Here is a 13,870-nt window from a genome sequence, read left to right as displayed (position 1 = left end):
TCGTCGCTTGATATACTTAAGATTGAGCCACTGGAGTCACTTGGACTATATTAACGATCTCTTTAATAACTTTTCTGGGCCAGCAAGTTTCGGTCACATAGCAGCCTATGGAGGAGTGAGACATAGCTCTGATTTCATCAAAAATATCTTAATTTGTGTTCCGAAGATGAACGAAGGTCTTACGCGGTTGGAACAACATGAGGGTGAGTAATTACTGACAGAATTTTCATTTTTGGGTGAACTAACCCTTTAAGGTGTGAATTGGCCGGCCCAAATTCCAGGCACACTTCGTTGACTGAAAATGTGCGTCAGTAAAGTCAGATCAATAATATTGCAAAAATGTTAGTGTCCCCTACTAAGCAAGCCAGAGGTGACAAAGGAAAGGAACCAAAACTCCACCAGTAAAAAATACAAAACAAAAACAAAAACAAAACAGTACAAAAAACCTTTGGAGAACCCAGGCTCAGTCGGGGGGCCAGTTCTCATCTGGCCAATGAAAGATAAATGGTTCATTAAGATTTAGCGCTGAAAAGAAAACACGACTCACAGCATTTACGGAGGTCTTCTTGGTGAGAAGCACTCCAATCAATGAATAGGCTTCCCTTTTTTAAGCATAAGTGCACCTCTTAGAGGGGGCTCTAGCTGAAGTGATCGTGTCTACAGCTCCCGGGGGTAGATGACTTCAGGATGGTTCTATCAAAAACCACATGTGGAGGTTACAGAGGTCTGAACGCGGGTGCCATATGGTGCCCCGTTCCAGACAAAACAGGTACTTCCCCGTCATGAGGTCGCTTAACGTCGTGAGGGTTAAACGACCTTAGATGCTTCTGACTCCAGAGGAGGAGATGCCGGGCAAGGTTTTTCCTTTTCTGGGTTAACTCTTGCTCATAGAAAAGCAAGGTCTGACCATGACTGAAAGTTTGGGAACAGGCCAGTGTGATTACCTCCCGGTGTGTGCCACGGTGCCATGCCCATCTCGGGATCCGGCTGTGTAACCAGTGCTGAAGCCGTGTGAAGCATGGCTGCAGATGTCATTTGCCCCAGGAGCCTCTAAAACAGTTTGCTCGTTTCGCAGTTGACCCGGAGCCCCAGATAGCTGAGGTGCTTGAGCACCAAGTCCCTGTGTTCGCACAACTGCTGGTCCACTGAGTGGTCCAGGATGAGACAGTCATTAAGGTAGTTGAGAATGCGAAGACCGTGCTCCCTCAGGGGTGCAAGGGCCACCTCCTTCATGAAGATGCGAGGCGACTGGGACAGACCAAAGGGTAGGACCTTGTACTGATATGCCTGTCCCTCGAACGCAAACAGTAGGAACAGTCTGTGTCGAGGGAGAATCGAGACATGAAAGTATGCATCCTACAGGTCAATGAACCTAGGGGGACGCCGGGTGAACTGAATCGTATTGTCGAGTCTGATAGTCCAAATGAGCCAGTGAGACGGGCTGGGAAGCGCTAGCCAGGCTTCCAGATGCCATACAAGCTTGGTCAGAGGGACTACTGATGTACCCTCAGTGGGGCAGCGTGGTGGAGCACAGGGGCCCGACCCAGAAGGCACAGCATCCCGGGATGGGGACAGAGTGTGCAGTGCAACACTTACCTGGCTCCACGATTTGGCAGGGGGATGAGAGTGGCAAGGCATAGCGTCGCACACTGCAATCCACGCCCTTTGGGGACCTAGAGATTGAGGAAACTGCTCTCTGAAATTTTGGGTACCACTGACTGTGAGGCCAGCAGCAGAACAGAAGTTTGACAAATGACAGAATGACAAAATTCTCCGCCCAGCCCTCCTCTGGGGGAAGAGCAGCTCTGTCCATCTCCAGGTCACCTGTCTCGACCGCTTGGAGGATTTAGCCCCAGCTGAGACGGGCATCGTCGTCTTCCTGCGAGAACATGAACCACCCACGAAAACCATCTCAGCATACTTGTGCCCAGGCATGTGAGACCGCGATCGAGGCAGTCAGATGAGGACAGGGAACGACCGCATCCAGAAAAGCATGGACAGAGAGGTGTCTTTAAAAAGATGCTCACCATCCACTTGCTCTTTTAGGGAAAAGCTTTCTAAGTGCTGAAGCACACAGGGATGGTCGCTGCACAGGGTGCAAGACCCCCTTCGGGCAGTCTGCACTGCAGTGTGTGAAATACTCTTTTAGGAGAACTGCAATGAAAGCAGGGAAAGCGATCACCGCTGACGTGCCGTCACACCAACACTCTCTGAGGAGCTTCTTCCTGGTTCATTCTACACACTCGAACGATGATTGCAGAGCAGAATCGTGAGAAACGCTTGGCTCCAAAGTGAAAGCTTGAATGAGTGAGTTCAGCACACTTCCTTACCTGCTTTGTGTGGTGTGGTCCGCCCTGCAAATCTCACTTGCCAATGTCCATTGGCTTGTTTTGTGTACACTCAAAGGTGATTGGGCTCTCAGGCGAGATTCCAATTTGTCAGTCATTCTGATGTAACGTTGAATGTGACTGACTGATAGGCAACTGCGTTGTCACTGTCAGAACTGTAATTAGGCCAAATATGTCCGCGTGTCCTGACTTTATACATGCTAATAAAATGTTCAATCCAGGATCCACATTTGTCAGAATTTTCAAAGTGGCACGGCCAGTAAATGGTGCTAAAAGGACTTTCAGTTTTCCCTGAAACAGATTAATTTAATTCTGGCAACATTTTATTTGCTGAATTTCCAATGAGCTTATGTTGGAAAGTTACAACTTCCCATCCCAAAAGTTGCCATGCAGAACTCATTTACTGGTAGTTCTCAACAGCTTCTGTTCACACATGATCTCTAATCGGTAAAAAAGCTGTACAAAAGGCTGTATGTTTAAAAGTCTGTCTGTCTATCTATGAAAATGACACTGCATAGATCCGCTTTGGTAAACTTCCCAAAACAAGACAAAAAAAAAAAAAAGAACATTTAACATCACTGAAATTTTTAACTTAATTTCAATTCCCTTCAGAAGATCTTATGAATATTTAATTCATGAGAAAAGCAATGAGCCAATTTGTGATTGGTTTTCTGTTGCTAAACGACTCAAATTGCAGCACAGCATTTCAGACTGTATTCCTGTGACACCACAATGCAGTGTTGCTCTACTCATAACTCTGTTATGGAGTAGGCTTTATATGCAGGGTTATATGCAGTTTGGTTAAAAGAGTTTTGGTTGTTGAGTGTTATAAAGTGTCATGCACTTTTTTAAGAGTGTCAAAAACAAGTACAGTCGTACAGATGACAAGCAAGTCACGGTAGCTTTTCATTACAAAAGTTGAAACAATTAGATTGTGGGGGAAGAGAATGTGAACGGGGATTCTGAAGATAATTACATAAACACAGATGGATTCTTCACATGCCTGGCTTCACAGCACATTTTATTGGTTAAACTGAAGGAGACAGCTTTCAAATCATCTGCATCTGAATGTTTCATGTGCTGCAAAGACGCAGGAAATAATTGCAGGCCTTGTGTACACTCAACTTTTTTTTTTCTCACAAATTTGTGGTGACTGATTTTGGATTGGACAGAGTAATTAAAAAGCTTTAGATATAAATTATGCCTTTAAGCCTTAACAGAAATGTGTTGGTAGTGACTTGTTTTGCACCAAAGTACTGCATGTATGAAGTGGATGTTGTTTATATACATTGAAAGTGTACATTATACAGTTTATTGTATACATTGAAAACCATCACATTTGTTAAGATCAGCATGATTAGTTTAAGCGATCATGTTTATAGTCATAAACAGACTTTAATGGGTCATTTACAACAATTACAACTCATTTCCATTTTTCCCTCTCCACATTCACTCAAGTTGTATAGACTATTAACTTTATCATTTAAAAACATGGAACTGTCAGATATACCGTCACTGTCCTGTAATGTTTGTAACATTGTTACATCTGGCCATCTGAGATACCGGTTTGAGAAATGTATTCAAATCGTTCAACCAGCTTTAAACTTACAGTCAGACTTACACAGTTTCTATAGCATCTCCTGGATACTTCATAGAGCAAAGATTCTGGAATATAGGTCAATATGATGTGTAGGATTGACATCAGTAGCGCCCCCTTTGGTCTTGGAGGAAGTGATTTTTTGTTGTTTATCTTAGTGGTTGTGGGCAGGGATGAAAAAGTCAAGATGTGGTGAGTAAATCAAATGCAAATGACCACCGGACTACTTCAGAGGATGAGATGGAAAACATTTAAAGTGTGACTCGCATGTGACCACGGACCACACTGAAGCCTCATTGCCCAGTCTATATAGCCATATGCCATATGCCACTGTGATTGCCAATTTCTTTATTTTATTTCTGTCTGTCTGTCTCTCTCTCCTCAGGTGTCTGTTTCTCTGTCTCACTTCTGCATGTTTTGAAGTTTTTCCATATCTTCTCTGTAGGTCACAGCCCACTCCTTGTTGTCCTGTGTGGGCTAATGACAATAGCACAGAAGGAAAGAAACAGATGTTCTACAGGTGGAAATGGAGAATCAGCCTTAATTAAAATGACACAGAGCTTTATCCCAGACCCCTTTACCAACTTAACCATTTTACACTGTAACAAATGTCAGTACTTTTAACAAAATACAGTATATAAATACATTTTTAACAATTAACATTTTTAATTAAATGTTTTAAACTTGAATTCATGTATACTGGCATGTTTTATGTTAAGTTTGTTCCATTCAGAGGAGTGTTTCCATTAAAACAACCTAACTTACTGCTTAACCACCATAGTACAATGCATCATAAAAAAAAAAAAATTAAACTGTTGTTAATGACTCCATGCGCAGGTGGTGGAGTAATAACTTTAGCTTATTATTCATTTTGAGACTGAAATTAATTTCAGATTATTCAACCCGATCTCATGGAATGCGATCTCTATAGTACGCATTATGTTTATCGTGCAATTTATACGCGAAAATTAGTTTTTATGTGCATACTATGATATGATCCTACCTTGGGTAGGATTAGTGGTGTGGGGTACGTGTGTATTGTACGTTTGGGTAGGATTAGTGGTGTGGGGTATGTTCGTATTACATGGCATAAAGTGTGTATCATATGCATGTGAAAACTGCGTATCATGTGCACGTTCATTTTCGCATATAAATTGCACATTAAATAATATGCGTGCTATAGAGCACGCAAGAATTGTTGATCTTTCATGAGATCAAGCTGGATTATTATAGGTAATTTACTCAAACAACAGAAAGCCTTTTTTTTTATTAATCAGGTTAACATGCAGTATGTAATTGGAGTAACTTTACTCCCTTATATGTGGTTCATTCAGTCAGCAGCTTTCTCCACAATGCAATTTCTCTGAGATGTTGCAGTAACGAACATAGTATCTGAGGACAACTTCCCTGTTTTTGTTTCCTATGCTGGTAATGACAGTCTTATTTGACAAACAATGCTTGTGGAAAAGGCACCCCTGGTTAGTTAAGGGTTATTGTATTATTTTAGCAATGTTGTGTTACCCTGATAGTGTTTTGTGTTGGTGTGGGTTTCCAACTTCAAGCCCTTCTATTTTACCATGTGTATTGTGGTCTGTTATTAGGATACAATGGTGTGAGCAAGTTTGTGCATTTTTTTTTTTTTTGCATTCTATCTGGTCCAACGCATTCTCATCCTAGGGCGTCATATACTGACGCTTTTGACATTTCGTCTACATCCAACGCACATGGCACCCTTTAGCATCAATATGAGACAATATGAGTAGGTTTAGGTCTGGGGTAGGGTTAGGGTTAGACCGCTAGGAGGCCCATATCTATCTGCGTCTCATATTGACGATAAAGGGTGCCATGTGCATTGGATGTAGACGAAATGTCAAAAGCGTCAGTATATGACGCCTTGGGATGAGAACGGGCTGATCTGGTCAGATATTATTGTAGATTAGTATACATTCATTCCTTTGGTCTTTCGAGGTTTCAGTTATTTAATATTCAGGTGTCTTACTTTTGCCCGTTTTGAACTTGACAGCACAGCAATTTTAAAGTCAGGTGCATTATGCCACAAAGGAATGAGATTTCTAAAGACCTTTCGCAAAAAAAAAGCTGTTGAAGCTTATCAGGGTGGACAAGGTTACAAAGCAATTCCTAAGCCTTTATGGCTCCAATGAACTGGCCATCCTACCAGAATTACTCCAAGATTAAGGTATATTATCCAGAAGATGACAAAGAACTGCAGAGCAACATTCAGAGATTTTTGGGCCTCTATCACCTTGACTAATGTCAAAATAGGATCAATGGCAGAGTAGCAAGCCAGAAACCAATATTGACCAAGAAAACATAAGCGTGCCTCACATTTACTAAGAAGCACCTCAATGATTCTCAAGAACTCTGGTTCAATGCCCTACGGATGAATTAATCAAAAGTAAAACTTCTTCTATGTTCCACCATTATGTTTGGTGGAAATCAGACATTGCATTTCATGAGAAGAACCTTGTAGCAATAGTCAGTCATGGTGGTGTGGTGGTAGTGTGATGGTTTGTGGACGTTTTGCTGCATCAGGACTTGGACATTTTGGCATCATTGAATAAAAATCAAAGCAAGTCTTCCTCAGAATTGTTGACAAGTTTTGGAATGGCCTAGTCAAATTCCAGACATTAATGCGGAAGCTAAATATCTGAAATCGCGTGGAGCACCATAAGTAGTAATTTACATTTCAACATTATAAGATATTGAAATATTACAGTTATGAACTATAAAATATTTAGGCATAACATTCCAGGCATTATGGGGTGGCAATGCCTACAATTGCATGCCTATATATATATATATTTTTTTTGTGAGATTCTATTTCCTTTTTTTTTCCGCATTAAACTTAACAGAATTCACACAGCATTCATATAATTTTGCTTTGCATTTTGTATAAACCATTTCTCAGTGTATGTCCCTCTCCCTGGATCTTTCATCACCTCCTTGTCCTCTTTTCCTGTTAATGTGTGGGAGAAGAGTATCTGTGAAGATGATGAAAAACGCCAACACAATGATAGTCACACAAGACTTTCCACTTTGTTGCTCTTAAATGTTTCTTGCTCAAACAACCTTTTGCACTTTCACATTTTTGTTTAGTATGTGGCCACACAGTTATTGTTGTGGGTCCTTACTGGGTCTGTCCTCTGAAAAACCACATCAGTTATATCAAACCATATGGGCTCTGTGGTTTTGGTTGTGTTTCTTACTGTCAATGCCAAGTCCTTGATATAAGTATAATCTATCATTTTGTGAGCCTCATTTTTTCCATTATCCTTTTAAAAAGGCAACAGCATTTGCAGAGGACACATTTAGAACTCCTGAACAGTTGGGACCTTTGCAAATATCTACTTTCATAATTGTAATACAGGCAATGAAAACTTATAAAAAGAATACCATTGACAGAATATATATTCTGCCAAATCTCATGGGTAGTCTTCACCCACCCTATCGTTTTAGGCAAAAGTAACAGTGTAATTTCCAGATCAGTGGCCCTCAATACTGCATGTGCGGTTGACCTATAATATATCTGTCATCTTGGATGTTTTTGCTGCGGAGAGACTGGCTTCTGTTGTTGGATCCACCTGTGAAAGTTGTTAATGAAGAAGTCTCAGCAGCATGTGAAATGGCCACATTCAAACCTTGATGTGCTGATGTTAAAAACATCACAAATGGGATCTCTGGAAATTGCTTTCAGTATGAATTACTCAGTCATATTGTGAGTGAGAAAAAGCCTGATGTTAAGCAATCACCATGTGAACCTGAAGCTGGAACTGCACTAAAGAAAATTCTCTCTCTACTCTGCTCTCTCTCTTCTTCTTCTTCTTTTTTTTTTTGTTTTTTTTTTTGTAGTAGACCCTCACTAGAGGTCAAAAGATTCTACCAGTACTCTATTTCATACTTTGCAGGTGGGTTTTCCAAGGTTAGTCAGTCAATTAGAGCAGAATATGTAGCACAAGGACAGGGTATCCCTCAGGGATCTGTCTTAAGCCCTTTGAGGTTTTCTCAAGAGGTTCAGTTTTAATTTGTAACACATGTGTAAGGACAGCAGAAGAGTATAACTCCCTGTTGGAAGACGACAGATCAGAGAAGTTGCTCCCATGTGATGTTGGAGAACTTTAAACAGCTTCTGTAATTCACCAAACAGAGAAAAAGGGGTCGTCTTCACATTACCTCAAAACCCTTGGTGATCTCTAATTCATTCCTCTGCTCCACGATTTAGTCAACTCCATGACTTTCTCTTCCTCTTCACATGGAGGGAGGGCTTAGATGGAAGTGTGTGTTCCTCACCTAGGGAAGCATGGAAATACAATCAGAGCAGGACACCTCACCCTGGGCCCACAAGCGGGGCATCCGGCTGGACTTGTACTTATGGCAAGAAATACAGCCCATGGGTCATCCATAGGAACAAGAGGAAGGGTTGTCTGTGACGTGAGGGGAAGAGTATCACGGCAGAATGACAAAGCTGTCATCTGATGAGAAAACACACTCTGGTCGCAATTTCCCCTTTTTCCTTTTTCTACATGAGTGAACTCATGCAGAAAAACTTAAATCTGCAGATAAATGAATTTCTGTGATGTCCTTTGCTGTGGGAACAGCTTGAATAAATAAAGAATTAGTATTCTACCAGAAATAGTGAATCATTATTACAGCACATGCCCTGCACATCTGGACGCTCTGTGAAGTGGTGCTGTAATATAAATGCGTATGTATAGACCATATGGGTGAATTAGGTCAGTCAATTATAGGCTATTATTGAGCATACATAGCTTACCACATCTTTATAATGTTTAGGTATGTGAAAAGAAAAAACCCTGGTGAAAAAGTTACATGTTGGTCTTTCACTGATAGTGTGCATGAATATTATATTGAATATATATTATTATCATATCATAGAAACAATCTATTTTTTGCTCTCTCTGGAACAGTGAATCTTGGCTTGATTTTTTTGTTCCAAATCCAAGTTTGTTTACACACACATGCCCCTGGAGGTCTCTTTTCACATTGTAAATTTGCTGTTTAGCTGTTTTCCACTGTAGCTAGGCATCGACTCAAGATGTGAAGACAGTTTTATTGAAATATTTGTCCTTCTAGATTTACCACCAAATCTTTACACACAGAGAACAAGACTTGCGTTTGTCTGCGATGGATGCACTGCAAGAGATGTGAATAATGAAAGTTGCTTTCCGAAAGCAAGTTATTCAGAGACAAGAAGCTATAATACATGCAATGTACTACAATAGCAAGACTATGTTTTTGAATTTCTGCATTAATTACTCATAATATGTGGTCTGATCTAACAATTATAAACAAACACAATCTAACATTAACAATTGTACTTTTGTACATTCACATTACACGGTGGAGAAAGTAAGTAAACCACTGAACCCTCCACCAAACATTTACATTCTCTGTAGATGCTCATAAGACTTTTAGTCAGCGTTTTAGTCAGACTTTTAATGCTGTTTTCCCTCTAAATAAAGCTTTGTGCATTTTTGCCAAAAAGTTAAACTTTTGTCTCAACTGTCCAAATAACATTTTCCCAGAACCATTGTGGAACATTCAGGTGATTTTGGGAAAACATGAGACATGTCTCAATGTCGTAAATATCATGTTGTTCAGTTTATTTCTGATTTCTGAACACATGGATAGACTTCTGCAGAGGTTAAATAATGTTCTGTAGTTTTTTTTTTTCTGTTATCTTTGGGTTCTTTCTGACCTCTTTCAGGATTGCCTGTTGTGTTATTAAAGTGATATTGACAGGATGTCCGCCCTGAGTAAAAACAATCCAGAATTTTCTACATTTGTAGAAAAGGTATCTTACCAGGTCAAGTCCAGTCACCTTTATTTATACAGCGCTTTTTACAATACAGATTGTTTCAAAGCAGCTTTACAGTGATAACAGGAAAATAATGCAACGTTGTTTCGGCTGTACAGCAGATTTAGAAGAAAATTGTGTCATAGTCCAACTATGAATTTTTCATTTTCCACTAAGTAAGTTAAGTGATGGTTCATTTCTGTTGTAAAAAGGTTATTATGGACTGACAAATACTTATGTCTTTAGCAATGCTTTTGTAGCCTTTTCCAGCTTTGTGCATCTCTGTAATGTGTTTTTTAAAGTCATTTGAAAGCTTTTGGGATCTAGGCATTGGTTAACATTAACCAATTATTCTTGATAAGAACATATTTGTCAAGTGTGTGCCTTTATTTAAAGGTGGACACTTCCACACTTCCAATCTCATTTCCTTGATTGACACCAATTTTGTGAAGTCATAACATAGAGATTCAGCCTGCCTTGTCAATGAAGAAAATTCTGAATTTGAAGATCAGACCACATTTAATGGGTCATCAGTGCAGAAATCCAGAGACCACAAACTTATTCTTGCCCCTGTTTAGTAAATGTGTCACCCAGAGTATGCAAATTATATGTCAATAGCAGTTCGTCAAGCACACTAAAATATCTCATTGTTCTTCTATGTGTCTTAACAGTGGAAAATGACAGGGAGCTGTCTCCACAGAGACGACACCATAAAGAGTTCAAATTCAACCTGTCCCAGATCCCAGAGGGAGAGGCCATCACAGCTGCAGAATTCAGGATCTACAAGGAGTGTGTCACCAGGGCCTTTCGCAATGAGACTTTCCTACTTAGTGTGTTTCAGGTGGTTGGGGAACACCCAGACAGGTAAAGAAGTTACATTTCAAAATGCTATTCTATAAAGTTCCATATTCTTCATTTGTTGTCGAGTCTATCCAGTTGGGTATAGTCAAATAACTTATAAAATCATGACCTCATAGTAATTATTATCTCTTTCAAAAGCACACATAGAAAACTAAGTTCACTTAGTTGGCTCTTCTAATGCCATTAAAACTCAGAAATGACTCTTTTAAATAAATAGTGCACCAGCATATAGTTGTGATACGTATTGCATTGTGGAACCTTGATTTAGAACTAAATGTAAATATGATAAAATGTAAGTATTAAACTGCTATTTTGAAAATATTTATTTGTTGCACGGTTTTCAAGCTGAGTAATTGACTGTATTTTAAATCAAGCCCTGGCATCCCTCACTGAACACAGCAGAGGTTGTCTACCATGTACTTTATGTAGACTACGGCCATGACCACAACGCACTACTGAAATAGCTTTAGTTTGGCGTCTAAAAAAGAACCCACCAACACACGTCAAACATTGACTTTGTGGGTGGTGGGAGGGATATCTCCTTGAGAAAGGCAGATGGCGTGACCGGTAAAGTGTCCAAAACACACCAATAAGGTGTGACTATGAGACTATACCCATCCATTTTATTTATTTTTTAACCAAAAAAGGCACCAAACAAGAAACAAAGGATAAAATCTCTGGCTAAATGAACCACATGTTTCTCTCCCAAATAGTTTTCTAATGTTTATCACGAAGTGTTCATTTGGTGTACATCCTGAGTTGAACAATGGGCACACTGTTTTTCCACAAACCTGCAGTGGGATTCTTTTATTTTTAGTCATATCTTGAGATTATGTATCGCCAGTCATTGTATCAGTGTACAACAGGGTTTACCTTGATGCAAATTATAACGTGCTTTGTGGTATTTCTCTACATGCCACTTTCTGCCTGTAAATCCCCAATACTGTGTGGCTTGCAAAATGTATTTGCTTACAAACAGATTAATTTGCAAACTTGTCAAGTTCTAACAGCATAATTACTGTGTTTATGGTTTGTGATCTTTAAAAAACACATTGGTTGGGGAAATGCGGTATAGCTGAGCTAAGCAGATGCACAATATGGCTGAGAGAAACTTCTGAAGTGTGTAAGCCTTTAATCCAATGTGCAAAAAATAACTTGGTTATGGAGGTGGTGCAGAGGGGATGTATATCTGGCTGAATTTAGCCCATGTGGCAAGACGATTTGACCTAAAACAGAAGTATAGTTAACCTCGAGTCAACAAGCTTCACAAGGTCTTAAATGTAAAGAAACAATGGCTTGTAAGAGCATATTTCAATTGATTCCCAACAATGCACACATTAGTTGTTTATCTAGACCATATTTATTATGTTAAAGGGGTTTCGTTTTTTCACCACTAGATTTTCAAACACTCCCCCATCTTCCATTATTTGGGTAGACTAGATAGACTACAATAGTATGCAAGCAATCCATTTCAGACATACTGAAATGGATTGCTTGCATACTATTGTAGTCTATCTACAATTATTTTAATTGTAGGAAACGGTATACTTCGGTACATGGCATGTTTAATGTAGTAATTGGGTCTAGATTGGAAACAAAAACAATTATTTCATTGTTTGTGTCAAAAAGTGTCTTCTAGCAGTCAGGTAATAAATAAAAAGTCATTTTCAGGCTTTACTTACTGCATTGTTGGAAACTGTATTCTTTATAATGTTCTCTGTTTAACACTGTATACTTTGGCAAATGTAGTAGGTCATCATAGGTATACGCTGGATAGCCTACATAAATCAGCCTGATATGCTATTTTAATATGTTGTAATTTTTCCCTTCGCTGAGCCTGGCTTTTAAAATGTCAGTTACTAACCAATCCTATTTTTCTAATAAAGTCTATGGAGTATAGTTGTAAACACAATGTTATGGAATTTATCCAGAAATTCAATAAATCATGCGACTAGATAGCCAAAGATGATGCAAACAGTATTTTTTTTCTTTTCCAAAACTTTAAATAAATATTAAGAGATTAATGCTGTAGATTAAGGGGCCGTTTACACAACACCATTTTCAACATAAAAACGGAAAACTTTGTATGCGTTTTGGCCGTTCATTTACATCACAACAGCGTTTTGGGGGCCTGAAAAAACAAACTTTAGAAAATAGTTTTCAAAGTGCAAGTTTTTGAAAACGATACCATTATTTTCTTCGTGTAAACTACAAAAACACGAATTTGTGAAAACGGTGACGTCATGCGCATTACATGTTCAGTCTATAGGGTTGCAGTGTTCTTTACAAAGTGACATTGCCAACTGGAAGCTACTGGCCTGGCATGCATAATACAACGTTTTTAGTCGTGGATCCGTGTGAATGGGGAAATTTCTGACAACGTTAAGTAAAAATGTTTGATGGGTAAACATACCCTCAACTATTTGTCATCCCTCATTTAAAAATAGACATGTAAAACAAAACAAAAAATTACAATTGAATGTAACTAAATGCTGTTTAATTAAAAAAAAAAATGTTCAGGTCGTGTTGGCTGTAAATAAAGAGTTCACAGTACCATAGTGAATGTGTTGTAGAAAAGTTTAGTTCACTTACACTACTCTTTTCACTTGATTTTGATTCACAGTCTTCACAGTTTGATTCACAGTAATCACATTGTTGCATTTCTGTAGAGACAAGGGGCAGATTAAAATGCTTTGCAATGTCACATTTCTTCCAGCCAATGTCAGTAATGAATGAAAAAACATTTGTTGTATTACAAAAAAACTTAGAGGTTTTATGAGAGCTTAGACATTTAAATTTATGCATTAGGCTGGCGCTTTTATCCAAAGTGACTTATAGTGAATATACATTTTATCAGTGAATGCATTCCTATGTCATTATATTGGGATAGAACTGTTTTTGAGAGATCTGAGATGCATTTTAAAACACTGCCGGTTGTATTTATTTTGAAATCAGGTTCTGTTTTCATGACGATCCATCAATACCTCATGAAAAATCCAGCTTGCCATGACTGTAGAGTTATTACTTTTCTGTTTGTATATATTCTAATCCCTGGTTGTTTTCATGTACATCTGGCCTCCTTGGTAAACCCTCCCAAACCATATGTGAAGACAGTCCTATATGCATGCAATGGCAGCGTGAAGCTATTAAACTATAGGCCTATTTTAACAGCAGCCAATGACAGAGGCAATAAATGCGATTTATGAAACCAAAAAAAAAAAAAAAAAA

At 39.0% G+C, this 13,870-nt stretch overlaps 1 protein-coding gene across 1 annotated transcript in view; it reads left to right on the top strand.

Annotated features, from left to right (window-relative positions):
* Positions 1–13,870, top strand: part of bmp6 (bone morphogenetic protein 6) — a 53,518-nt gene that overhangs the window by 19,522 nt on the left and 20,126 nt on the right. Inside the window, exon 2 of the mRNA XM_079863816.1 lies at positions 10,453–10,645. Coding sequence (XP_079719942.1) covers positions 10,453–10,645 — 193 coding nt within the window. The remainder of the gene's footprint in view (positions 1–10,452; positions 10,646–13,870) is intronic.

Source organism: Squalius cephalus (genome assembly GCF_949319135.1).
Source record: "Squalius cephalus genome assembly, chromosome: 25".
Classification (NCBI taxonomy): Eukaryota; Metazoa; Chordata; class Actinopteri; order Cypriniformes; family Leuciscidae; genus Squalius; species Squalius cephalus.
Note: the sequence above shows the minus strand (reverse complement) of the source record. Positions and strands in the feature narration are given on the sequence as shown.